The following is a 27,999-nucleotide window of genomic DNA, read 5'->3' as shown; positions in this document are numbered from 1 at the left end:
AATCACAGATATTTATATCATGATTTTTGACAATACTTTGTCAATCTGTCAATGACATCCTTAAAACACTTCTACCAGTACTCATTTACTGTATGTAAATGTAAAAATGTTTTGTCATAGTTTTTCTTATTATAATACATATAAAGATATTATTTACGAAACTATCATATTTGTATCTTATTTCATTTGAGCACACGTAACCAGAATATACATACTACATATTTTAGTGCTGTTTGTGAAGAGCAACTGTAATGAACAGAGTGAAGCAACAAAAAAACATATAAATGAAACAATGCAATAAAAACTCTGTTTTAGGGCATGAAGGAAACTTTGTAAGCTTTCTATGCACAAGGGCCGCTCTGGTGTATTGTGGTGAATTGCTGAAGTTCTTCATCTACATCGATTTTAAAAAGGGAGGGGTTGCTCTTGCCTCGTTGACAAAGTAAGCCAGCGTATAAATACCCCCGGAGCCGAAGAAGCAATGCCCTCACTACACCACCAATTCACCAACACCGCTCACCATGGACATGATCATGTCTTCCCGCAGAAGGGCTCTGGAGACGCGGACCACCCGTCCCGCGTCGTCACCTATGCGCTCGCACTCCCGGGCTATCAGTGGTCCTGGTTCCTCGCTTCACTTTAAAAAAACCTCTTCTGCGCCTGTGTCCAGGTCTTACACCGCTGTGCTCGCGTCTCCGGATGGTTTCGAGCTGAGCGCGGCACTGAACGGAGACCCCGTGCGCACTAACGAAAAAGAGCAACTCCAGGGACTCAACGACCGCTTCGCCAGTTACATCGACAAAGTGCGTTTCCTAGAGGAGCAAAACAATCAGCTGGAAGCTGAGATCCAAGCGCTAAAGCAGCAGAAGCTGACGCAGTCCCTGCACAGCGATGCGTACGACCGAGAGCTTGGAGACCTGCGCTGCGCCCTCGAGCAACTTCACAAGGAGAAGGCGCGCGTCCTGCTCGACACGGAGCACGTCGACGAGGATCTCCATCGTCTCCGAGAGCGATACGAGGATGAAGCACGACTCAGGGAGAACGTGGAGGCTGCGATCCGGGACTTGAAGAAGGACAAGGACGACTCAAATCTGTTGAAGTTGGAGTTGGAGAGAAAAGCCAAGGCCCTTGTGGATGAAATTGACTTCTTGCGGCAGAACCACGAAGAGGAGATTAACGAGCTCCTGGCTCAGCTTCAAGCAGCACAGGTGCCGGTGGTGGAGATGAAGGACCTGCAGAAGACCGACATTACCTCTGCGCTCCGGGAGATCCGTGCGCAGCTGGACGGGCTGTCTTCCAAGAACCTCCAGCAGGCTGAAGAGGTGTTTCAGTGCCGCTACTCCATGCTGACGAATGCTGCTGAGCAGAACAAGGGCGCTATAAAGTCTGTTCGGGATGAGATTGCAGATTACCGGCGTCAGATGCAAGCCAAGAACATTGAGCTGGAGGCGCTTCGGGGTAGCAGAGAGTCGCTGGAGAGGCAACTGCACGATATTGAGGACCGCCACAACACTGACGTCGGCAGTTACCAGGTTTGTTTATGAAGTTACTTTCACTCGGAAATGTCCTTATTAAAACAACATGCTTGCGATGTTTATCCATTGCGTAACGTGTCTGTTTTTCTGACACGTCGAGTATGATACAAACACGTTAAAATGTTTGTGTTACTTATTTGTTATTAAACTGTATATATATTTTAATTACGCATTCAAATGCGGCTATTATGTCCCAAAATACTGCGTACTTGGTTTAGAAACCGCATTTTTGTCACAGGTGGTTTGCGCACTGCGTGCGTATTTTACGCGCTGTAGTACATGCAGATGAACTTTATAGGTGCCAGTACTGCAAAATATTATGTTTGGGTTTATGTGACATTCTTTCATCTGGTATTACACGTTTAGCTGGGTAGAGATTATTCTATGGCACTTGAATGTAAACATTTCACCCAGCATAACAAGTTATTTTACAAGCAAATCGGTTGTTTTTTTTCCTCAATATTTAGTGTCCAGTAAATTGATGATGATGTATTTTTTGTGCTTGCCATCGAGTAGTAATCTATGGATTTGTGAATTAAATATCTCCATCTCCGCAACTCTTTTTAACAGGAGATGATGCACCAACTGGAAAACGACTTGAAAGCAACAAAGTGGGAAATGGCTCGTCACCTCAGAGAATATCAAGATCTGCTCAATGTAAAAATGGCACTGGATGCTGAAATAGCAGCTTACAGGTACACACACCTTTAAACTTTTAAATACCCAGATTTGATTCATTTGCATAATTGAAAATCCTATATTTTTCTCTCAAATGTAAGAAAACTGCTGGAGGGCGAAGAGACTCGCTTCCACACCATCTCTGGAAGTTTCACAAGCCCTAGCTTTGCATACAGTCAGCCCAAGACAACAAAGGTCAAACATAAAATAGTTGAGGAGATCATCGAGGAGACCAAAGGAGACAGTGACATCGATGATGACCTGGCAGAGGTGGCCAAGGAACTGGGAGAAGAAGCTGGTGAGGAAAAGGAGGACGGCGAGGAGGAAGAGGCAGTCGAAGAAGAGGAGATTGTTTCTGCCAAACAAGCCAAAGTGAGCTCTGCTGCTCCTGAGGAAGAGGAAGGAGGAGACGAGGAAGAAACAGCAGAGGAAGAGGAGGGTGAAGCAGAGGAAGAGGAAGGAGAGGAAGCAGAGGAAGAGGGGGAGGATGAAGAAGAGGAATCCAAGGTGGAGGTGATTGAGGAGACAGAACTGTGTGCCGAAAAAACACCAACATCTGATAAAGAAGAAAAAGAAGGCAGTGACAAAGACGAAGCAGAAGAACAGAAAGAGGATGCGGGGGAGAAAGAAGTAGAGGAAAGTGAAGAACAGGCCAAAGATGAAGAAGAAAAGGAAGAAGCAGATGAGAAAGATGAAGAAAAGGACGATGAAAAGGAGGAGACCAAACCTGAAGGAGATGAAGAGAAAGGCGATTCTAAAGCAGAGGAAGCAAAGTCCGATTCTGAAAAGGATGACGGAAAACCTGACACAGAGGAAGAGAAGAAAATATCATCTCCTATAAGTGAAGAGAAAGAAGAAAAAACACAGCCCAAGCAAAAGGAAGAGGTCGTTTCCAATGTTGACCAGAGCAGCCCGGCGAAAGAGGAACCCACCACTAAAGAAGAGGTCTTAACCGGATCGGTGCAGACCATGACCAATGGAGATAAAGAAACAGCCAAACCAGACGCAGAGAAAGAGGAAAAGACTGAAGAAAAACCACAGGACAAAGAGAAAGTCACCAAGAAAGTGGAGAAAGTAACTGCACCAGCTAAGGAGGATATCAAAGGCAAAGACTAAAACCAATGTACCTCAACTGAAAGTTAGTTTTAAATTAATCCTGTTCCATGCAAAATGTGAAAAACCAATCCAAACACCATTTGATGCAGCTCGCAAAAATCATTGCATGTGTGTTGATCGACTTGCATGTGTGACCCGGAAGGAAATAGCCATGCTAAACTGGAATTATAGCGTGTTTGCAATTTTATTATGCTGCTGATGACTTTAAGTGAAATAACATGAGGTCTGTTTATGAAAGATTTTACAGTGATATGACATTCTAGAGCAGCTCGACAGTAATGGTGCTACCACAACGCTGACACTCGCAGCCGAAAGCTGCTTTATGAAGTTCCTTCAAACTATATGATGTCTTTCTAGTATACTTCATGCCTTAAGACATAATGCACTGAAACAAGAATCGATCTGTTAAAACACCAGAACTGGTAATACTGTGAAAGCTAAAGTTGCTGCTGGTTCGATCTGCAATATTATCATCCTGATCAATAAAACTTGTCAAGAACTTGCAAAGTCAAAATCGTGTGTTTGCTTTCAATTCTACACTATCACTTTTGAGGGAGATACCCGGAAGCTGGAAAATGCTGGGTTGTTTCAACACGTGGTTGGGTCAAATATGACACATTTTAGGTTCCTTTAAACCAACGGTTGGGTTTGTCTATATTTTACCTTACTATCGGATTAAACAACCCAGTTTTGACCGATCAACATCCAGGAATGAAACTGTCCATTAAATGATTGACCAATGTCTTTTAACTGGTCAAATGCACAGCTCGATAAAAAAGGCCACATAATCTCAAATATTTCATCACATGAATCAAATATGTTAGCTCTCAATTAAAATAATGGAGAAAATGTGCTCGCCTTGGTTTGTTTGAGTTTGACCTGGGGTGTCTGCAGCATGACATAGCTGAATTTGTGAAGAAGCAAGACGGTAACCGGGCGTCCATACAATTTAAAATGCAAAATACTGTCGATCCATCTATAACCATTGATTGTGATGCTCAAGACCGCAACCATGACTTAATACACATTTGTGTAGGTCGCCAGTTAAACTGTTCCAGGAACACACAAGAAAAATAGAAGCGCAACACTGCGATGGTTGCGTGGAGCACGTAATTCAGTATGTTGGCGGTTATTTAGATAAGTCACATGAATCACAACATTCCGTTTACTATAAAAAACTAAAATTCAACATTTCAGTTATCTGTCATCAGCACGGTCCATAAGTAAGAAAAATCACGAATGAGATCTTTATAATGTCAATTATTTCTTCTACACATTAATGAGATTGAACAGAGAGCATTTTATTTCTCGTCGTAAATCTCACAAACGTCTCTGTCATTGGAGTTCCAGAAGAGATGTCAACAATGTGTCAAATTGAGCTCAGATTTGTCTCGTCTGCGATCAAAGGTCAATATTATTGAAGATCTCAATATGAACTGAAACATTTCTCATCAAATTGACCAAATTCTGATTATTTGACCTCTTCAATTTGCATTAATTTAACACCTCCTTCGTGTGTTTCATCAAAAATAAGATCTCATGAGCTACGAAAGAGCAACCCGTGAGCAATATAATGTTCCTTTAGGGGATTATTTACCGCTATGTCACATGTATATGGCGTTTCTGCTCTGTGCTGTTGTTGAAATGCTCAATAAGCAGAAAATGGTCGCATGACTTCAGCTGAGCTCTGGGGTTTCTTACATTATATTGATTACAGCCGTCATGAATAAATAATCAATGCACAGCCATCTGCGGAAATTGATGTCTCTGTCCAAACCAGATTCAATGAGTAGTACCTGATTGAGAACATGGGCTATGCACACAACAGCACTATCGCTCTACCCTACACTCTGCTGCATGTATATCATGCACACGTAGAACTTATGAACTATACATCTTTCAAAACGTGCAGCATTTGTGAAACGTACACCCTTTAACCTTTAATGGACTGTGGACCCTAAACAATTTAGGGTATATGGAGGATCACTTATAAATGGAACACACCACACTTCCGATAATGCAATGCGCTCCTTTTGACACATCCAGTTTGACAAACGGACTGATGACAAAAATACAAAGTAATCAACTTCTGAGATTTAGCCTAATGTAGCCTTTTATTTGTGAATATGACACAGTAAGCATTGTATTAATATTCTATACTTTAAGTAGAGTAACACACACAGAGTACACAAAAGGATAGAGAGGGTTGTCAGGTTTGTTTATTAGAGGCTTTCTCGGAAGATCTGGTCTAAGGCATTTTCAATACTAAGCACACTTGTGTAATCGGAGGCAGTTCACAGTGTCAAACTCAACACAATGCTTGAATAAAAGCTTCTTTTTGCATGTTTAAAAAACGATGATTAAACCAAACCAAGGAAAAGTGCAATCACACCATCCCTGCCAAGCGTACACGTGAGGCACATATATTCATGCATACAGCACGCTTTAAAAGCATTTATTCTTAGGTAAGGTATTCTTGTTTTGCAGAGTGGTTTGCCATTAATGTATGTGAAACAGAGTCGCAGGGTCACAGTAATATTGTAGAGATTTCGGCATGTATGAGGTTTGATCACCTCTAGCACCAGGGGTTTAACATCTGTCTGCTCACTTCTCTTTCGGTTTGCTTTTCTCAGCTTCACCTCCCTCCTTCTCTTCTTTTCCATTGTCATCCTCTGTTTTCTCCTCGTCACCTTCCTCGTCCTCTCCACCTTCCTCGCCCTCAGCATCTTTTTCTTCTTCCTCTTCCTGTTTGTCCTCGTCTTCGTCTTCTTCCTCTCCTCCCTCTTCACCTGTTGAGGTAAAAGTAAGTACGCCGGTTGGGCTGGGTGCTTTGTTGACAAGCATTTTTCAACATTCAGTGCAGATTTCCATATTAGTACCTTTGCTGGAAAATAACTTTTTTCAGATATTTATTTCATCAGATTAACTATCATTTAAATCCCATTCAGTACAAGTTAATGTAGATTTAAATGTGTGATGGAAGAACACATTTTTATTTAATTATTTTAGGCACAGCTTTAATAAACAGTCAAACAATAAAAAAGTCCTCACCCTCCTCTTTTTCTGCTTCCTCTTCCTCCTTTGCCTCCTCTTCTTCCTCACCTTCCTTCTCTCCCTCCTCTTCCTCCTCACCCTCGTTCTCTTCCTCCTCTGCTTCCTCCTCTTCTTCTGGCATTGCTCCGGCTTCCTGTGCCTGTCTGGCTTCTATGATCTCATCTGCTGTGGCGGAGTAGCTCATCAGTCTGGTTCCCAGTAGATAGGGGGCGCCGGAGGATAGGCTGGACTGCACGGAGAACACAGGGCGCCCAAAAGAAGGCGTAGCAGCTATAGAGGGAGAAAACAAACTGGAGATGCCACCGATACCTCCAACGTTGAAACGTGTTTCTTCTCCTTCTAGAAGCTTCCTGTGGGGTAATAAGTGTAAACACTTTTCTATAAATATATAAACAAATATTCAAGAAAAGAAAGAACAAATATTGAAGTATAAGAAAAAGTCATTGAAAATGTGAATTTAGCCCTGGTTGTGCATTTGCAAAATTTGCATTTATAGCACAAAATGCTGAACTTCACTGTAAACATGGTTGACAAGAAAGGTAAGTAATGTAAATGTTTATCCTAGTTATAACTATACAAGACAGATTGTTCGAGAATAACCATAACAAAATATTTTTTTGATTTTATATTGGTTTTAAACCCCAACAAAACACAAGCCTTTGGTTTTCTTTTCTTTTTCTTGCATGCTTTGTTTTCTTGTTTTTAAAAGCATGGAATTATTTCTACATAAATGAAACTGTTGTTATAAGTCAATGTACCATTGACTTGCATTGGGTTTGTGTCTATACAATTCTTCAAAATAAAATTCTGCAGAAGAAAAGAAGTCATACAAGTTTAAAATGACAAGAAGGTGAGTAATTTAATTTTCTTTGGGGGGGTGAACTATTCCTGTAAGCACAAACATGTCCTGTTACTGACCTGTAAGCCCCGATCTCAATGTCCAAGGCCATTTTAACATTGAGGAGGTCCTGATACTCTTTCAGATATCGGCCCATTTCACTCTTCGTGGTCCTGAGCTCGGTCTCCAGGTCACTGATGGCATCCTGCCCCGGACAAAATGCATTTAAAGACAATGAGTAAAGACAATCAATCAGTAATGATAGATCTGTGTGTAACTGTGTGAACTTTCTAACCTGCATTCCTGCGATCTCTGCGCTCTGTTTATCCTCCACCTCCTGCAGTTGTCTCTCCAAAGCTTGATTGATACCTTGGCAAGCATCGATCTCCAGGTCCCGAGCTTTCAGCTGGCGCCGATACTCTCCCGCCTCGTCTTTAAAGGTGCGGATGTTCTCAGAGTGCTTGGCCGTGTCCTCCGCCATGGTGCTCACCTTCCCGTGGAACCACTCTTCCGCCGCCTGGATGTTCTGCTGCGCCAGGCGTTCGTACTGGGAACGGATGTCTTTGAGAGCCACAGTGAGGTCCGGTTTTGCAACCTCCATCTCCACCGACACCTGGGCGCTGTACTGCACCTGGGCCTGCAGCTCGGCGATCTCGCTCTCGTGAAGTCTCTTCAGGAAGGCCAGCTCGTCCAATAGAGTATCGGCCCTTTTGTCCAGCTCGGAGCAGGCCAGCGACACCTCATCCACCCCCTTCCTGGCATCCACGAGCTGGCCTTCCGCCGCCTCACGGCCCAGAACTTCTTCTTCATATCGACTCTGCAGAGCCTTCAGGGCCTCCTCCAGACGATCCCGTCTCTCCTGAGCGGCCTGGCGCTCCCTTCGTGCCTCATCCACCGCTGCGCGCAGGTCCCTGGCCTCCTGCTCGTACAACCCCCTGAAACGAGAGGGCTCGCAGTGCCTCTGGCGCAGCAGTAGGAGCTCGGCCTCCAGAGCACGGTTCTGGAGCTCCAAGCTGTGCACGCGCTCGATGAAGCTGGCGAAGCGGTCGTTCAGACCCTGAAGCTGGGCCCTCTCCTGGGTCCGCACCGTCTTGAACTCGGAGTTCAGCTGAGAAGCATGGCTCAGGTCCAGGTCCGCCGAGGCAGCGGAAAGATGCATCGTCCCAGCGGAGGAGAAAACGGGGCCGCGGGCTGGGGACGAATAGCTCGAGTAGAGGGTACGGGAACGACCGCTTCCTCCCCCCATGCCCATGCCCGTGCCGCTGCGCACCACCACCCGCTTCCGCTGCGTGGATGGGTAATAGGGGTTGTAGCCTATGGAGCTCATGATGCTTGAGGAGAGAAGAGAGCAGAGAGAGAGAGAGAGAGACCGCAGTGCTGCTGTGAAGAGACTTCTGTGAGGATGCTGCTGCACTGGCAGGGCTTTTTATAGCAGTCGGCGAGACTCTGACGCAGAGCTTTTACTGACAACGCTAATCGATTGCCTTCCAGTCCAGGCTGGGCTCTCGAGATAAGGAATTAAAGAAATGGATTAGTAACGTGAGAGAGAGAGAGAGAGAGAATAAGAGAGAGAGAATAAGAGAGAGAGAATAAGAGAGAGAGAGACAGAGAATAAGAGAGAGAGAGAGAGAGAGAGAGAGAGAGAGAGAGAGAGAGAGAGAGACAGAGAGAGACAGAGAGAGAGAGAGAGAACGAGAGAGAGAGAGAGAGAGAGAGAGAGAGAGAGAACGAGAGAGAGAGAGAGAGAGAGAGAGAGAGAGAGAGAGAGAGAGAGAGAACGAGACAGGACAAGAGAGAGAGAGAGAGAGAGCGAGAGAGCGAGAGAGCGAGAGAGCGAGAGAGCGAGAGAACGAGAGAACGAGAGAACGAGAGAACGAGAGAACGAGAGAACGAGAGAACGAGAGAACGAGAGAACGAGAGAACGAGAGAGAGAGAGAGAGAGAGAGAGAGAGAGAGAGAGAGAGAGAGAGAGAGAGAGAGAGAGAGAGAGAGAGAGAGAGAGAGAGAGAGAGAGAGAGAGAGAGAGAGAGAGAGAGAGAGAGAGAGAGAGAGAGAGGACAAGAGAGAGAGTGAGAGACAGAGAACGATAGAGAGACAGGGCAAAGAAAAAGCCTGTGAAAAAAAGACACCACTCCTCATTCATGGCTTAATCAAATGTATAGAAGGAAACAGGAACCTTTTTTATAATCTCTGCTGTTGTTGTCGCAGCATCAGGACAGTCTGATATCTTTGACCAGGACTCAAGACAAATCATAAATTTGAACCTAATAGTAATTATATAATAGTAATATTATTTTAATACACAAATGACGTCTTTCTAATGATCTGTAGCCCTTTGTAAATGTTACAATTTACCCAGTTATCACAAACCTAGTGGGAATCTGTGATAATACAGGACATCAGAGTAATCAGAGCAAAGTAAATGCTTCTCTCTAGTGGTGGTAAAAGGTAGTTTTACACAACCCTCATTCCATTCTTCAGTTTGAAATAGTAAGTCAAGAGACAATGTAAAGAATATAGAAAAGATTTATTTAATAACAATTGACTCTATAAGGTAGCTGTCAATTGCATTGTATGACCCAATGCAATCCATAAAAAACATTACACATTTTTGCCCTTGATATTGCGATCGTGAGTTGCAAGGACAATTTACAGAATATTTTTGCACAGCATATTTATACAGGCTACACAGATTAAAAAAAGCTAAGAAGTGTTAATCAAGGATTTTATGGAAGTTGGTAAATATGGAATTCACACTGGTTTCTTCAGTAGAATGAAAAACTGGGAACAAACAGTGTACTCTGTAAATCTCAGTGTAAATCTCTTAAACAATGTATTCCTGAATGCATTTGTTTATGAACTCAGTGTATCTGTGATTCCTTTAACACCTCTAGTCATTACATTCATGCGCTCAGACATTCATTGCAAAATAAAGCATAAAAAGAACTCTATATTGAATAAATACATGTAGATTGTCTTATTTTACATGACATTGGTATTATAGAGCAGTAAAAAGAGCCAACTACCAGTGTAAGTGCTTTGTGCAACACGGGTAGCCAAAGGGGTTGTGAAGATGGCTTCAGGGGTTGCACCAAGCTACCCATGACCACTGCCCCTGCCTATTTGACCTAGCATTGACAAATAAAGATGACATTTTTGTAGTGTAACTATTATGATTATTATTATTATATTAATGCATCCAGAAAGTGTAGTGCATTCAGGGTAAGTGATGAAATGGATAACAATAAAATCAGCAAAGTTTAGTCTTTTTGAATTGAATTGCATTTCAATGCTCAGTCTGACTTTGTCCATTCAGAAACAGATTTAGTATTTTCTCATTACATTAGTGAAATAATGTAGTAGTAAATAATAAATAGATAAAATGAAATCCAACTGAAATGTAACTTCCAAACTGCCGGGGGTATATTCGGGGTACCCTTTACCAAACTCAGATTCTAAGAAATGGCATAAGAATATTTACCATTAGTTAAAAAAGCAGCGTGAACCTAACTATTTATGACTGGAAAACAAGAGCGGTGGTTAGAAATGAGAAATTCAAACTTAAGATAGATAGCTTATGATACAAGCCATCCAAGCCTTATCTTCATGAATCCAACAGACACACTAAACTGTACACTGCAAACCCAGCATAGAGGGGCTCAGTGAATGTGGTGTGAAACGTGTGTAAGTGCACAAGTGTACCGGTGTCGGAGATGCTGTAAAACGACAGAATGCCAGCCGGCTCATCCAGATACACTCCTACCCTGTTACAGTCCGAATGGACATGCATGTCTGTGTTACTACTATTGTGCCAAGCACTGAATCTGTCAGGAGTACAGAAAAGACTCCAGGACTTGTCATTCCATCCAAACTTACAGTCGCTTTCTCCTTTCCTTCCAATTCCCTTATACGTCAGTGCAATATAGGCCTTTCCACTCCATTCAACCTCCCAGTAGCAGCGTCCAGACAGAGGTTCTTTACACATAACCTGCTCATGGTGCTCAAATCTTTCTGGATGATCTGGATTCGACTGCTCTTTCTCTACAAGTGTCACCCTTCTCTTCTCGGACAGATTGAGACGTGCGTTTGCTGTGTCTGGATCCAGCGTAAGATAGGAAGTGTCTGCACACAAAGACAGATAATAAAATTATATTACACAGCTCTCTTGATTCTAGTCATCGACACCATTTTGTATTCAAACATTTCATCAATGTTTGTTTAGTGTGAAAACTGCCAGTGTTAAAAAAGGTCAAAATAACTCTCACAGTGTATACTGTATATAATCCACACTGTGAGAGTTCATTTGACAATTTTAACACTGGCGATTTTACTGTGTATCTAGTTTATTTAATAAAAATCCCTCATAAAATGAGAGTCACAATATAAGACAAGCATTTATAGATTTATTAACAAGTCACCTTGTAGTAAAAGGGATAATATACAGTTAGGTGTGGTACAATTCCTTCTCTGGAAAATTAGCGTTTTTCCAATTTTGTAATAATGATGGGCTGACAGTCTGCACATTTTTCTGCAGTTAACTAGGCTGTTGAATGCTTCAAACTGATTGGTTGAGAAAGGTTCTATGGGTATGCATTAACTTTCAGTGAGGTGTTTCAGGTCTGCTGACCGCATTACAGGTCCATATCACTTTGCCAAGTTTAAACAACAGAAAGGTTTTAGTGTAGCCTACAGCCCATCACCACACACAGCACCCTGCTCTTGATCTGACGTTTATATTGTGAAACTTTACGGTTATGGGAAATGTATGCAGTATTGTGCTATACGAGGAATAAATAATTTATTATAAACTGGCTTATCTGTCACATTAATGCAAACACACAGGTGTTCGTTCGGTGCAGGTGTGTGAATGGGTTTGCAAAAAATCTGAGTACACAAGTATCTTAGTTTGTGATTTGTAGAATTTGATTGGACTATAGGAAAAAATGCACAAGATGTCAAGAGCATTTCTGCTAAGAGTTGAGATTTTTTCAACTTAAGGCGCTCAGAGAGCTCCACCAAAAACGTCAGGCGTGCATAAGCAGCAAGCAAAACGCTCCATGCCGACTGAAAAGATTTCAAAAGAGGCGAAATAACGGTAAAAGACTTAAGGTTGTATAAATGTTAAATATGGGTGAACATGAGAAAAAATTAGAGAAACAGACAAAACCCACATTTCCGTAGTCCTGGTTTGATCCTGGACCTTCCCTTTTGGTTGGAACTAAAAAAAACAATGAAAAAAGTATTAATGTTGTGAAATACTGAAATTATAGTAGAATTACTAAAACTGCACAAGATTATGAATAAAATGTATAGGATAATGCTATGTAAGTCGCTTTGGATAAAAGCGTCTGCCAAATGCCTAAATGTAAATGACTAAAAGTGAATGAATTAATGAATCTTGAAAATGCATATATAGAATGATTGAAGTTAACCTCTGCTAAAAATAGTTCGACCGCCCTAGGATCCATTTTGGGAACATAAATTTGAATATCGCTTATGTTGCTGTCTATGGGGGGGGTCAGAAAGCTGCCGGACCTCATCAAAACTTTCTGTTCCGAAAATGAACAAAGGTCTAAGGGGTGGTCGAATTACTTGAGGGTGAGTAATTCATCACAGAATTGTTTCCCATTTTTTGGGTCCATTTAAGACCCCTTATTTCCACGAAAAAGTGAATGCGTGGCAGCATACTTCAGTGAGCAGCGATCATTGAGACTATCAAGGAGCAGCTGAACTCCTGCAGGTCCGGGGTGATTATAGCTCAGGTCCAGTTCTCTCAGGTGTGATGGGTTTGAACTCAGAGCTGAAGCCAGATAAGAGCATCCTTCCTCGGTCACCATACAGCCAGACAATCTACACAGAAAATTTATAATAACAGAATAATTATTACTCTATTATTCTATACGTATACAGGATAGACCATTTAAAAGGCAGCTGTCTGAAATTATGAGTTTATATCCAGTTTATGTAAACAATTTATAATCTAAAAACGGAAAACAAAACACAGTAACAAATTGTCTTAAAGTGATAAGTCATCAAAAATTACAAATCTGTCATCATTTACTGGATATGAAGAATGTTAGCAGTTTTCAGTGCTGGGACATCATCCACTACATAGGATTTGTTCTGTTTAACATATAATGAGATATTTTGAAGAATTTGGGAAAACAAAAGAGTTCTCGGGCACCTTTGACTACCATTTAATTCTTCCTACTATGGTATTCAATGATGTCCCGGAACTGAAAATCGCTAACATTCTTCCAAATATCTTTCTCTGTGTTCATCAGAATAAAGTAATTTATCCAGGTATGAAATTTCATAAGGGAGAGTTAATGATGTTAGAATTCTCATTTTTGGATGAACAACCCCTTTAAAAATGAACTTACCTCAGTATCTCCAATCTACAGTTCGGACTCTTCAGTCCTTCAGAGATGATCTTCACTCCTGAATCCCCCAAGTCATTGTTGGTCAAGTCAAGCTCTCTCACAGGAGAATCTGGTGATTGTAGGGCTGAAGCCACAATTTCACAACACTGAGCAGTGAGATCACAGCCTGCAAAACTGAAAAACAGGACACACATTCAAAAGGCAATTTTTAGTTTATGTAATAGAGAGCTGAAAAAGTATATTAATGTGTGTATTGTGTGCGGGTTCTCAATAAATTCAATTCGAATGTACTTCTAAACAAGTCTGTCAGATTACTATCGTTTTCACAATAGAAAATTTGAATTGAATTTATGACAACTGCTTCAAATGTGCACCATGTTACGAAACGCGTATTTCATCCACAGGCTCTTTACTACCACAGTGGCTTATGATAAGACAATATATAAATAACCAAGATGTCAGATAGTATGATAAGTGACAGGTATTAAATTAAAACAGGCATGATATTCCAGCCTACATGTGAATGGACCAAAAAGAAGAAATTATATAAAACAGAAATAAGTTATATAATATTTATATAAATGTGGAATTCTAACTTATTTCTGTTATATATAATTTCCTCTTTTTGGTAAATAGAAAAAGCATCCGCACACTTTCAAAGGCTTAACCATTAAATTTCACCCCAAAATTTGCCCAAGTGGCATTTTGGGTGTTCACCCTTCCTCAGTGCCATGTGTCTTTTTGGTAAATAATATGTACATTAGCTTCACTATCTGCGAAAAAGAAGGGTCTTTTAGTGTATAGCCAACATATTAAAAGCATTATTTAAAAAGAATAGCTTTTTTATTTTCCATGATGAAATAAGCTAATATCAAGTAATATCTCCTATCAAGTATTGTAGTTCATCGTGGTTCCGATCAGAATTTAGAATCTGAACTAACAATACATTAATACATTTTAAGAATTACTCACATAGCTTTTCTGCAGTTCATCATGGCTGGTAAAAGCCTCAATCTTCCTTCCTGTGATGTGTTGTATTTCATAAGGTCCAGCTCCTCCAGCACGTTCTCTGACACCTGAAGCATGTATGCTATTGTTGAGCAATGAGAAGCAGAGAGTTTATTCTCTGTGTGTTTCTCGGATTTCAGAAACTCCACAATCTCTGTCGACAGACTCTGATCGTTCAGTTCAAGCAGACAGAGGTACAGGTTGACGGATCTGCCGGCTGAACAAACGTGTTCGTTTTTTATTTTGTCTTTGATGTAGGTGATGACTTTCTGGATGCTCTCCGAGCTGTTCTCCGTGTGTGTCAGGAGACCCTGTAAAAGATTCTGATTGGACTCCAGCGAGATGCCCAGCAGAAATCGGAGGAAGAGATCCAGATGTCCATTCTCGCTCTCAAGGGCGGCGTCAATCACCCCCTTGTGGAGATTAGCAAGTAAATCAAACACTTTCAGATCCTCAGAAGTCTTATTTACAAAGCAGTAAAAAGCATAGAACGCAGCGAGAAACTCTTGAAAGCTCAAGTGTATGAAGCAGTAGAGTTTCCTCTCATGAATCATAGACTCTGCTTTAAAGATCTCAGTACACATCCCAGAATAAACAGAGGCATCAGTGATGTCTATGCCGCACTCTCTCAGGTCTTCCTCATAGAACATGATGTTGCCCTTCATAAGCTGTTTATAAGCCAGTTCAGACAGTTTCACAATCACTTCTCGGTTGGATTGTAAGTGTTCCTTTGGATCGCTCTCATATTTTTCGCCAAACTTCTGATTCCTCATTTTGATCTGAATGAGCAGGAAGTGGATGTACATTTCGCTCAGAGTTCTGGGTATTTCTTCACCCTGATCTTGTGTCAGGATCTTCTGAAGCACAGAGGATGAAATCCAGCAGAAGACCGGTATGTGACACATGATGTGGAGGCTCCTCACTCTTCTAATGTGTGACATGATTCTGCTGGCTTGATGATGGTCGCTGATTCTCTTCCTGAAGTATTCCTCCTTCTGAAGATCATTGAATCCCTGGATTTCAGTCACACGGTTGATGTATTTAGAAGGGATCTGATTGGCCGCTGCTGGTCTGGAGGTGATCCAGATGAGAGCGGAGGGAAGCAGATCTCCTTTGATCAGTTTTGACATCAACACATTCAGTGATAACGGCTCAGTCGCATCAGAAACTTTCTCGCCGTCTGCAAACACAGATGATATTCTGCTTTCGTCCAGACCATCAAAGATGAACACAACTTTACACTCATCGTAAATCTGGGGTTGCAGACATTGAAGTTCAGGATGAAAGACAAGCAGAAGTTGGTGAAGACTGTACTTATCATCTTTAATCAAATTCAACTCTCGAAACGGAAGCAGAAACATGAAATCAACATCCTGATTGGCTGTTCCCTCGGCCCAATCCAGAATAAACTTTTGCACAGAGACGGTTTTTCCAATTCCAGCGATGCCTTTAGTAAGGACACTCTTGATTTTTTTAGTTTTCTCTCCCTCACATCCTGGTTCAGATATGTTTTTGAAGATATCATTGCCGTTAACAGGAGTATTATGATGTGTCTTGTAAATTTTCTCTGTCTGGAAAACCTCATGTTCTTCATTCACTCCTTTACTCTCTCCCTCTATGATGTACAGCTGTGTGTACATTGTGTTCAGGAGGGTCAGATTCACTTGTAGTTTGATTCCCTCAAATAAACTCCCATACTTGGACCTCATACTGGTTTTGTGTTGGTCTTTGACTCTCTGCAGAACATCATCCACCGGTTTGTGAGAATCCTGCTGCACATCTTCAGTCTCCCCCAGCAGGGTTGGATCTACACAGCGCTGAGCAGAACTTAACTGTTCACGTTTGGACTGAACCAGATTAAGATCATACCTCTTCCTACATAAAAAGAATGTAAAGAAAATTAAACACTATGTTTGGATCTCCCCTCATTTAATAACCTTCACCACCTCAATTGAGACATACATGTATAAATAATTACATGCATTTTATTATATAGAACACAGGGGGTATCAAATATAAACCAGTTTAACAACATCAAATCAATATATGCAAACTGAATTATTCAGTCTGTATTCATTAGTATACTATCCTACCTAGGGTCAGAGGTGATTGCTTCATCACTAAATGCAGGAGGTTGAAACATGGAGTCTGTACTCTTCATAGACACACAGCTGGGTTTTGGAGATGATGCTGCAATCTGCTTTCTACAAAACAAAGGATTTAAAATTACAATCACAGACAGTATGGTCAGTAAGAGTGTAACGGAATAATATAAAGTTTTCAACGTATATAGCAATAAATCAACATAAAACTTGTACAGTAAATGGGTTTAATTAGCCTGTATCCTTCGTCTGCATACTGTGTTTGATCCTACCTAGGGTCAGAGGTGATTGTTTCATCACTAAATGCAGGAGGTTGAAACATGGAGCCTGTACTCTTCATAGACACACAGCTGGGTCCTGCAGATGACGCGGTAATCTGCCTTCTGGAAACAAGAAACATCATACGAAATGTTCACAAATTTTCTATTTAATTGGTTTACAACTAAGTTTAACATATGTAGTGTTTCCTGTCACCTAGGGTCAGAAGTCACCAATCCATCACTGAATGCCGGTGTTTCAAGCTGATCTGGACTCTTCTTAGAAACACAGCTGGGTTCTGGATATGAAGATTTCCCTTTTCTCTTCTTTTCCATAGCTTTAAGAGCTTTAAGACGTTGACAGGTCTACATGAACATATGTCATATAATAGAACACATAAATTAGTATTTAAGGTTAGAAAGCAGGATGTGAATATAAGCAAGTTCAATTTAAGACTTTTGAAGACCATTTTAATGCCACTTTATATGAAATGTAAGACCAAACCTAGGATGGACATACACATTCTAATACATATAGTTCATATACACAGCCTCTGAAAATGTAGAGACCACTCAAATTACCTCTGCATAGAGTTTTTTTCTGTGAACTACCGACAGAATTTCACCCAAATTCACAAGAATATTGGATTTGCCAGAATATTAAAAGGGAAACTGGTTTTCAGAATACTTAAATATTTATAGATGTTTTAAGATGTTTGTAAAAATGTACATATGTAACCCAGTCAAAGAAAACGAGGCTAAAGTCTCTTAATCTAATTATGAAATAAAAAGCATAAAATTAGATTTGATTTCAAGCATTCATTTCACTATTTCAAGCTTTGACATGGTCTTACTCAGTCAATATTAAAGATGTTAAGGTTATAGTTTTACAATAAAACAATCAAATAAGATTATTTTACGCAGAAACAATACTTTAGATGGGTTTTCACAGACCGGGTCATGATGGAATAAGTCTGATATTTAATCACAGCAGCTTTCATTCATTATACACTTTACTTTATGTCACTCCTGAGGTTTGTCTGGATTAAAGCTGTTAGGAAACGCAATTTCCGCTCATAGTTTTTTTTGTTAACAAATAAATATTGAAAATCAATATTTCGCTTCACCTGCTTAATCCACAACCATTAAGACATTTTGAAGTTTAGGTTTTCCAAGGATTTAAGTCTAGATATAGATGACTTTAAAACAGAACTTCTATCTTTTATCCATGAAATAGCATCCAAACGCTGTGCTCATTTTATTAAGTTGCCGTTTCACAACAAATTACGATACAATGCTGCAAAACTTTAAAAGTTTTATTTCGCCTGCGCTTGATTTACATCTTTACAAAACTTATTTGCGAATCCAAAGTTATTTTACGCTTGAAATGTCACGTTTGGGCTACGTACTTTTACGAACGTTATTCTGCAAATGCGAATCATTCGCACCGAAATATGTGCACCGAGGAAATGTGACCAAAGTATTTAGAATTTATACTTCTATACTTTCAAACGCATTATTTTAGGAAAACTTTATTTAAGATTTTTAAGGAAAGCAAGCAAAGGTGACGCAGATGGAAATGTAAACGATCACACGCAGATGTGAACAATTTGTGCGTATATATTTATTTAAAAACCCTTTTTAAGGTCAAACATACGCACATTCAGGAAACAAAATAAAGAATTTTACTCGAATGGCATCGTATGCTTTAAAGGTAATAATACGGTATGGGTAATAATCACGCACTTCCTCAGCCTTGTTTAAGGCAATAATTAACTTTTATTTATTCAACTTACTTCTAATCGTTTAAATAATACGAACTAACGTTATACCTATAGAGATAAACTTACCTTTAAATACTATGCTTTCATTTTACTTTTGCCCTCAGAACTTCGGTAAACAAATTAAAGTTTCAGTTTCGCTTTGTCGTTACCTCACACCTAAATAGCGGAAGTGGGCGGGACCATGCGGGCATGTAGTCCGCCATCTTAGAAAGGTCCACTGAGGTCACCAAGTTTGAAAGAAAAGTGTATATTTAAGATAAACTGAACTTTGAGACATGTATAAAAACCTTTGCATAGACTAAAACCGTAGTCTCGACCTAAATACTTATACTTGTTGTTATTTTAGACTCCCTTACATTTTTCATGATGAGTTTTGTAGCAAGGTCAGATGCTTTTCTGTGACAGTGAACACCTAATAACAATATTGAATGCCCAAACTATGTATGCTTTCTTACAACTGTTGAAACTTTGTATTCATCTCAGAAAATGTAATGTCATGATCTTTTTTTCTTAATAGGATGAATCTTTTCGTTCTTTTCCTTCATTTTTCATTAGCTTTTGAAAAACGCATCAACTTTATAACTTAGTACATTTACATTTAGTCATTTACCGGACACTTTTATTCAAAGCGACTTACAAAGAGTTCAGGGAGCAATAAGCAATATGTCCAGTCCTACAAGAGCAATAGTACATTAGGTGCTTATACAAAGTTTTGATTTGCTGCCCTTATGAGAAGGCAATACAAGGTGCCGCTCATTTGCTGAACGCATGGTTCTTGATGGGGTGTTGGAGTGTAGAAGAGTGTGAAAGTAGTAAGCCTAGATCTGTCCTTTGTTCTTTTTATTTGTATATGAATGCACGTACTACAAAAATCTGGTAAATATCATAATTGAAATGGAATTATTACTGTTATTGAGTGTAGACTCATGCATTATGCTATTTCAATATGTAACCAGTCGAAAAGTAGTCTGATACAAACCTTGTGATTTGCCAAGATGAACATGGTAGCACATGTGCTCTGAGACGAGTACTTAATAGTCACATATTCCACTGTCCTAGGTATCGGCGGAATTATTTGTTTCTATTAAAATCTATAAAATGTGATGTTATTTTACAAAATAAAAAAAGAGTCTATGGTGCTATTTTACACACACGATGAAACACAACGCAGTAAAAAGAATAACATGCTTTAATTTAAATATTTACATTTAGTCATTTATCAGATGCTTTTAAAGTTTCATCCTAAATATATTAATAAACTAAAAGTAGTACAGTACTGCATAGAGGAATTCATACACATATACAGAACATATACCGTGTGTAAAAAAGTATCGTTTCATTACAACAGTGATTAATGAATGACATTGAGGTCACAGCATTAAAAATTTTAAAGTGATTATCTTTCATCAGAAAAGTAGATATTTACAATATTAATAAATAGGGATGCACCGATATCATTTTTAAAGACCGAGTACGAGAACCCATATTTTTTTGGTACTCGCCAATACAATTCAAGTCAAGTCAACTTTATTTATATAGCGCTTTTACAATATTCATTGTTACAATCCATTGGAGGAAGAAAAAAAAACAGGGAAACCAGGCCTAACCAGGGGATTCCAGTTTCCCTCTGGCAAAAACTGCAGCCTCTGCACAAGCTCAACAGTGCTTGTACGACATGGCAAAATTAAAAAATTTTAGTTTTAAGATTATCATTAATAAACTTATAGCAGCTGAAATTTTGTAGTGACTACGTGTCGAGTTGCTGCGTCGTCCTTTATCCAGCTCTATCATCTCAGCTTTTTGTCTGGTCTTGGTATAAACTGCATCTTGCCCGCTCTGGTAACCTTGGAACAATGAGACAAGACTGGCTGAGAGTAGAGTACTGTTCTGCACTCTTTGATGCGACAAATACATCAGATGTTATTGGAAGTGTTCCTGGTTCCGGTTGATCTAACTAGTGCAGCCTAAACCTTTAGTATTTATATTATTGTTGTGTAGTGTATGCAAGATTAAAAGATTTCGCATTTTACGAGTATGAGTACATGAGCTTAGTAATGTGCCCGATACAGATACTGGAATCAGTGCATCCATATAAATAAATATCTAGATAAATAACAAAACAGAAAAGACATAGATAAACACAATGCGGTGGAGCGCTGAATGTCAAGCGACTCTATCAAAGGAAAGACTATACATAAGCATGCATGAAATCTCTACGATCAGCTGCTACATTGACTTGTTTATTCCCATGGAAATTTCCCAAAAAATTCTGTCATCATTTAATTACCTTCGAGTTGTTTTGAATCTGTATGAATGTTTTTTTTACTGATGAACACAAAGATATTTGGAAGAATGCTTATAACCCTCCCATTGACTACCATAGTAGGAAAAATACAATGGTGGCCAAGTCCACAGAACGGTTTGCTTTCCTTCATTCTTCAAAATGTCTTCTTTTGTGTTCAACAGTACAAAAAAAGAAATGATAAAATGCTCCTACTAAATGTTTCCCACTATGGTAGTCAATCTGTTTAACCTCACAAAGACATTGAACTATAAACTGAAAAGCCCGCGTAGAGGGGCTCGGTGAACGTTGTTTGGAACGTGTGTAGGTGTGTGTGCGAGTCAGAGACACTGTGGTAGGACAGAATGCCGGCCGGCTCGTCCAGATAGACTCCAACTTTGTTTATCTGCGCTGACTGGACATCTATGTCTGTGCTTCTACTATTATGCCAAGCCTGGAATCGGTCGACAGTACCAAAAAGACACCAAGACTTGTCATTCCATCCGAATTTACAATAACTTCCTCCTTTCTTTTTAATTCCTCTATATGCCACTGCTATACAAGCCCCTCCAGTCCATTCAGTTTCCCAGTAGCAGCGTCCAGACAGACGCTCTTTACACATAACCTGCTCAAAGTGATCAAATCTCTCTGGATGATCAGGATACGACTGCTCCCGGTCTATATACATCACTGTTCTCTTTTCCTCACACAGAACGAGACGAGTGTTTGCTGTGTCTGGATCCAGTGTAAGATGGACGTGATCTACACACAAGAGATAAATATACAACATGTTATTATATGAATATGTGAAATATTTTTAATGACTAGTGTAGGCTGCCCCTCTACTGCCATCTCTGTCTGAAACATAACATTGCAGGTTTCTTTACACGTTATGTGGGTTGAACATTGAATCGGACTTGACAGATCTACTTATAAATCATTATTTTAAATCGGAGTGGACATTTGTGAACACAGATTTTTTTTTCTTCGAGATTGACCCCAAAACGGATTTAATGTATTTACATTTAATGAACATATTTTATCCATCTCAGTAATTTAAATGTTTCTCAGCAAATATTATATAATGTAATTATTTGTCACATTATATGCTTAATTTGATCAAACTTTTAATATTTACCGTCAGCCCTCATATTTGCAAAAATGACCACTAAATTGTACATAATAAAAGACCATAATATATTGATGCGAGTTGAAATAATTGCATTTATTTATTAGCAATTAGCATGTGAATACACACTCTTATAAAAAAACCTTCAGGTGTCAAGACCCTGTCTGAGATAATTGCAATAATGGTGGACTGACTGTACAAAAAAGAAATGTAATATATTTTTTTTATTTAGTTCATATTTTTCGACATTTTGTAATTAAAACTAATGTTTGCACAATTTTGGCAACAAAACTTATTTAAAACATTGACATTTGGCTTGATATCATAAGGTTCTGAAAATCATGAGAAGTGCCATTAAACTTTTGTAGCGTAACAAAAATACGTTTAAAAGATAGAAAACCTACATTTTTGTAATCCTGGTATCATCCGTGAACTTCATGGACTAAATGGAAACAAAAAATAAAAGATTGAGATTATTAAAGCAGTGCAGTTCTAGTCCTGACTCCTGTGCTTCACCTTGTTCATTTCACTTTAATAAAAATATTAAAAGCACATACTTGAGTTTTCTCAGTGTGCAGTTTGGATCATTGAGTCTATCAAGGAGCAGCTGAACTCCTGCAGGTCCGGGGTGATTATAGCTCAGGTCCAGTTCTCTCAGGTGTGATGGGTTTGAACTCAGAGCTGAAGCCAGATAAGAGCATCCTTCCTCAGTCACCATACAGCCTGACAATCTACACAGAAAACAAGGCTGTACCATTCATTGTTTTTCTGCACTGAAATCGCAGTCTGATGAAGTGAGGTTTTCAAATTTACATTTATTCATTTGGCAGACGCTTTTATCCAAAGCGACTTACAAGTAGTTTTATACAGTGGCACATTACTGCAGAGCAATGGGTAGGGTGCCTTGCTCAAGGGCACTTCAGTCATGACCTGCTGGCACTGAGATTAGAACCGGCAACCTTCTGATCACAAGCCCAACTCTCTAACCAAATACGGTCAAATACGGTAAGAAGCATTCGTGTAGACTGTGTTTCCCATACATTGATTCATTTGTGGCCGCCCACCGCAATGTCAACACGGGCGACCATGAATAGATGTGTCATGATTCCCCTTAAAATTTGTATTTTACTATTAAAAACAGCTTAATTCATCGTAGAGCTGCGCACGCTTGGTGTGAGTCTGTGTTTGAGCTCTGACCTTCCCTACGGTGAGGTGTGCGCATGTGTGTGTTCTGTAGTTTTGCAGCAAAAGTGCATTCTCCCATATTTCAGAATTTGTCCCGAATTGTCTCCACTATAGGCGATCTACACTCAAAATAAAAAGGGCCCATAACACAACAACACATTGATGAGAACATCAGTGCGTGTTGGCATTTGTCAGATCCGTGTAAATTAGCCTTTACACACCTCAGTATCTCCAATCTACACATTGGACTCTTCAGAACATCAGAGAGGATCTTCACTCCTGAATCTTTAAGGTCGTTGGTACTCAAGTCAAGCTCTCTCACAGGAGAATCTGGTGATTGTAGGGCTGAAGCCACAATTTCACAACACTGAGCAGTGAGATCACAGCCTGCAAGACTGAAAAACAGGACACACATTTACTCACTTTTTCAATTTTATGGACAGCTGAAAGGGATGCTCACAACAAACAATGGAAAAGTTGTCGAACCCTCTAAATCCGCCAGGCGACTTTTCATTAAATGAGCATTTTTCATCGAGCTCCTACATTTACATATTTCTATAGAGGACTAACTTCAAAGTTCATTGTGGGCTTTATGGAACTTTTAACTATTAACTTGCCTGCAAGTTACAGGGTTTCACTTCACAATTTAAAATCTGAACTGTAATCTAATGTAATGCACTCACATAGCTTTTCTGCAGTTCATCATGGCTGGTAAAAGCCTCAATCTCCCTTCCTGTGATGTGTTGTATTTCATAAGGTCCAGCTCCTCCAGCACGTTCTCTGACACCTGAAGCATGTATGCTATTGTTGAGCAATGAGAAGCAGAGAGTTTATTCTCGGTGTGTTTCTCGGATTTCAGAAACTCCACAATCTCTGTCGACAGACTCTGATCGTTCAGTTCAAGCAGACAGAGGTACAGGTTGACGGATCTGCCGGCTGAACAAACGTGTTCGTTTTTTATTTTGTTTTTGATGTAGGTGATGACTTTCTGGATGCTCTCCGAGCTGTTCTCCGTGTGTGTCAGGAGACCCTGTAAAAGATTCTGATTGGACTCCAGCGAGATGCCCAGCAGAAATCGGAGGAAGAGATCCAGATGTCCATTCTCGCTCTCAAGGGCGGCGTCAATCACCCCCTTGTGGAGATTAGCAAGTAAATCAAACACTTTCAGATCCTCAGAAGTCTTATTTACAAAGCAGTAAAAAACATAGAACGCAGCGAGAAACTCTTGAAAGCTCAAGTGTATGAAGCAGTAGAGTTTCCTCTCATGAATCATAGACTCTGCTTTAAAGATCTCAGTACACATCCCAGAATAAACAGAGGCATCAGTGATGTCTATGCCGCACTCTCTCAGGTCTTCCTCATAGAACATGATGTTGCCCTTCATAAGCTGTTTATAAGCCAGTTCAGACAGTTTCACAATCACTTCTCGGTTGGATTGTAAGTGTTCCTTTGGATCGCTCTCATATTTTTCGCCAAACTTCTGATTCCCCATTTTGATCTGAATGAGCAGGAAGTGGATGTACATTTCGCTCAGAGTTCTGGGTATTTCTTCACCCTGATCTTGTGTCAGGATCTTCTGAAGCACAGAGGATGAAATCCAGCAGAAGACCGGTATGTGACACATGATGTGGAGGCTTCTCGCTCTTCTAATGTGTGACATGATTCTAATGAGCACACGTTGGTCGCTGATTCTCTTCCTGAAGTATTCCTTCTTCTGAAGATCATTGAATCCCTGGATTTCTGTCGCACGGTTGATGTATTTAGAAGGGATCTGATTGGCCGCTGCTGGTCTGGAGGTGATCCAGATGAGAGCGGAGGGAAGCAGATCTCCTTTGATCAGTTTTGACATCAACACATTCAGTGATAACGGCTCAGTCGCATCAGAAACTTTCTCGCCGTCTGCAAACACAGGTGATATTCTGCTTTCGTCCAGACCATCAAAGATGAACACAACTTTACACTCATCGTAAATCTGGGGTTGCAGACATTGAAGTTCAGGATGAAAGACAAGCAGAAGTTGGTGAAGACTGTACTTATCATCTTTAATCAAATTCAACTCTCGAAACGGAAGCAGAAACATGAAATCGACATCCTGATTGGCTGTTCCCTCGGCCCAATCCAGAATAAACTTCTGCACAGAGACGGTTTTTCCAATTCCAGCGATGCCTTTAGTAAGGACACTCTTGATTTTTTCATTTCTCTCAGAGTCAGTTTCAGGTAGAAGTTTGAAGATGTCATTGCAGTTGACCAGAGTGTTATGACGTGTCTTGTAACTTTTCTCCAGCTGTAAAACCTCATGTTCTTCATTCACTCCTTTACTCTCTCCCTCTATGATGTACAGCGGTGTGTAAATTCTGTTCAGGGGGGTTTGATTCTCTTGCAGTTTGATTCCCTCAAATAAACTCCCATACTTGGACCTCATACCGGTTTTGTGTTGGTCTTTAACTCTCAGCAGAACATCATCCACTGGTTGGCAAGGGCCCTGCTGTAGGTCTCCAGCTGGTTCTGTACAGCACTGAGCGGACCTGAATGCTCTTATGTCTTTGCGAGTGTACAGAACAGGTTGGGTTTTAGTTCTTCCACATCTTGGATAGCCAAAGTCTCCAGAATGACTGGAGTGGTCCAAGCAATGGCTGATAAAAAACAGTGTCCACAGGTGTTAATGACTAGATCTCTTAAAACCTACTTACAGACTCAACTTACAGACTCGTTTCTATTTTCACTCCAGAGAAATATCATTATTTTAACAATCAAAGAGCATGTCAGAGATGTATGATATAAACACTAAACATGTCACTGTTATATAAGAATCCTCCATTATTGAATTAAGTATATGTTTATGTTTATAAATGAATTCATTTGATAAATTCAAAGCAATTTTAAATGAACAACAGTTCCGTCTTACATGGGGTCAGAGGTCACCGTTCCATCCCTCAATTCAGGAGGTGAGAACATGGAGTTTGTACTCTTCAAAGACACACAGCTGGGTCCTGGAGACGCAGATTTCTCTCTCTCCTTTTTTTCCATTGCTTTCAAAAGGCTGATAACGTTGCATACACATATACAGTGTTATACATTAAGCAGATATCTAACAAATCAGTCATTTCTCAGTGTGCCATCTGCGTGTTATCTTCATGTTTATCTGTTTTTATTTATTTTTAAAATATGCGGTTTAAGCAACATGTTTCTATCTTTCGATTATTATAGTCACTGTATTTTGTTCACAATAAAGTGAAATGTGATAAAAAATACAACCTTTTATAATAAAAAAAATGTAAGAAGCTTGTTAAACCGGAAGACAGCAAACAATTCACAATTTAAAAGATAAAAGTGTCGGACTTGCCATCAGCAAACGTAATTTGCTCAGAAACAAATACAAGTTTAAACCTACTGTATATCTCACAGTATATGAGCCCTAATGTCTCAGTGGTTAAAAATGACTTGCAGATATAAGACTTATATACTTATACATAAGAAATATATAAGACTTGTGTTTCAGGTTTGTTTAACTGATACACATTACTCAATGCCTTGTTGACCTTGTGAAGAATGAACGAACTTGAGATACCTGCCAGTGCAAATACAACTTAGACTGCAATCATTTTGATACCCGAGTTCCCGAGATGGGTGGGCCTTACACAATCAACATGGCGGATTGGAGAAGGATTTCTGCTGTGACAGATATGATTTTTTGGTTTTTCTGCAACAGCTACATTGTCTTGTATTTCAAAATTGGGTTTCAAAATAACATAACTCAATAACTAATATCAATAAATCTGCAGTAGGTTTGTTTTATTTCATCCATATTAACTTAAAAATTACAGCTAACTTAAACAATGAAAACATTATAAAACACATGATTTTTTATCTCATTCTGGAACCAAACTCTTCATATTTACATATGAATAACCATTTGAGGCGTTGTATAGACTGTGAAAAAAGCATGTATTTCGACTAAGGTGCATCACACAAATGGTCCTCTCAGATCAAAAGGAAATGTGTTTTATCGAGGTGTAGCGGCATGAGAACTGCATATATGTCATTAAAATAAGACAGAGAATAATTTGATATTCAAGATATTAACATTTTCTTAAAATTCCAAAGCATTGTTTCAGATTTTCTTACCTTTTCGTCCCCAGCCCTGCAAACCCCCACAAACGTTTCAGTTACACAGGTGATGCCGGTTTCAACATGTTTGTTTATCCTTTTGGGGAAGTCAAGTTACAAGGCGACCATACTTGCCACGCCTCCGGGCGGCTATTTCAGTTATAAACTAACCGATTATCTAATTAATATGAAGTCTCTGTACATTTGCATTTATTATTTACTAAAGTAAGGTTCTATTCTATTCTGTGTATATGCGTTTTCGATGAAAGCTGTTTCCTTATTTCCCTCCAGCCCACACACTGGACCTGCATCCACCAATTCTAAATGAACCGTAAAATGTACTAAACATAGAGAGAGCACACAACCAGTTTAAGACAGAAATCCACCTTCCAAGTAGAGACTTCACCCAGAAGCAGTGAAGTACGTGTCAAATATATAAACACATACTGTCTCGGTAGATATGCATTTTGTTGCAAATCAGGAGTGTCCAGTCTTGCTCCTGGAGGGCTAGTTTCCTGCCGTTTAGCCCAAACCCTGATTAC

General features: G+C 39.8%; 3 protein-coding genes across 3 annotated transcripts; 1 reads left to right on the top strand and 2 right to left on the bottom strand.

The window, feature by feature from the left end:
* Positions 1–489: 489 nt before the first annotated feature.
* nefmb (neurofilament medium chain b) lies at positions 490–3,329 on the top strand (the record flags this gene model as incomplete). The annotated part of the gene is made up of 3 exons (XM_079468186.1): positions 490–1,532; positions 2,106–2,230; positions 2,315–3,329. The coding sequence occupies exons 1-3, from the start codon at positions 522–524 to the stop codon at positions 3,327–3,329; spliced, it is 2,151 nt and encodes a 716-aa protein (XP_079324312.1). The 5' UTR covers positions 490–521.
* Positions 3,330–5,420: 2,091 nt separating this feature from the next.
* neflb (neurofilament light chain b) lies at positions 5,421–8,664 on the bottom strand. Its single transcript, XM_079468246.1, has 4 exons — positions 7,517–8,664; positions 7,302–7,426; positions 6,381–6,733; positions 5,421–6,118 (listed from the first exon to the last, which is right to left on the bottom strand). Exons 1-4 carry the CDS (start codon positions 8,546–8,548, stop codon positions 5,934–5,936), a joined length of 1,695 nt encoding a protein of 564 aa, XP_079324372.1. The 5' UTR covers positions 8,549–8,664; the 3' UTR covers positions 5,421–5,933.
* A 2,013-nt stretch (positions 8,665–10,677) lies between these two features.
* Positions 10,678–27,755, bottom strand: LOC306900839 (uncharacterized protein). The gene is made up of 14 exons (XM_079468154.1): positions 27,476–27,755; positions 26,256–26,390; positions 24,034–25,983; positions 23,572–23,745; positions 22,723–22,896; positions 21,747–21,798; positions 17,189–17,337; positions 16,987–17,097; positions 16,706–16,816; positions 14,577–16,487; positions 13,605–13,778; positions 12,910–13,071; positions 12,393–12,439; positions 10,678–11,343 (listed from the first exon to the last, which is right to left on the bottom strand). Exons 2-14 carry the CDS (start codon positions 26,375–26,377, stop codon positions 10,826–10,828), a joined length of 5,655 nt encoding a protein of 1,884 aa, XP_079324280.1. The 5' UTR covers positions 26,378–26,390; positions 27,476–27,755; the 3' UTR covers positions 10,678–10,825.
* Between the last annotated feature and the right edge of the window lie 244 nt (positions 27,756–27,999).

The sequence above is a fragment of the Barbatula barbatula genome, assembly GCF_947034865.1.
Source record: "Barbatula barbatula genome assembly, chromosome: 11".
NCBI lineage: Eukaryota > Metazoa > Chordata > Actinopteri > Cypriniformes > Nemacheilidae > Barbatula > Barbatula barbatula.
Note: the sequence above shows the minus strand (reverse complement) of the source record. Positions and strands in the feature narration are given on the sequence as shown.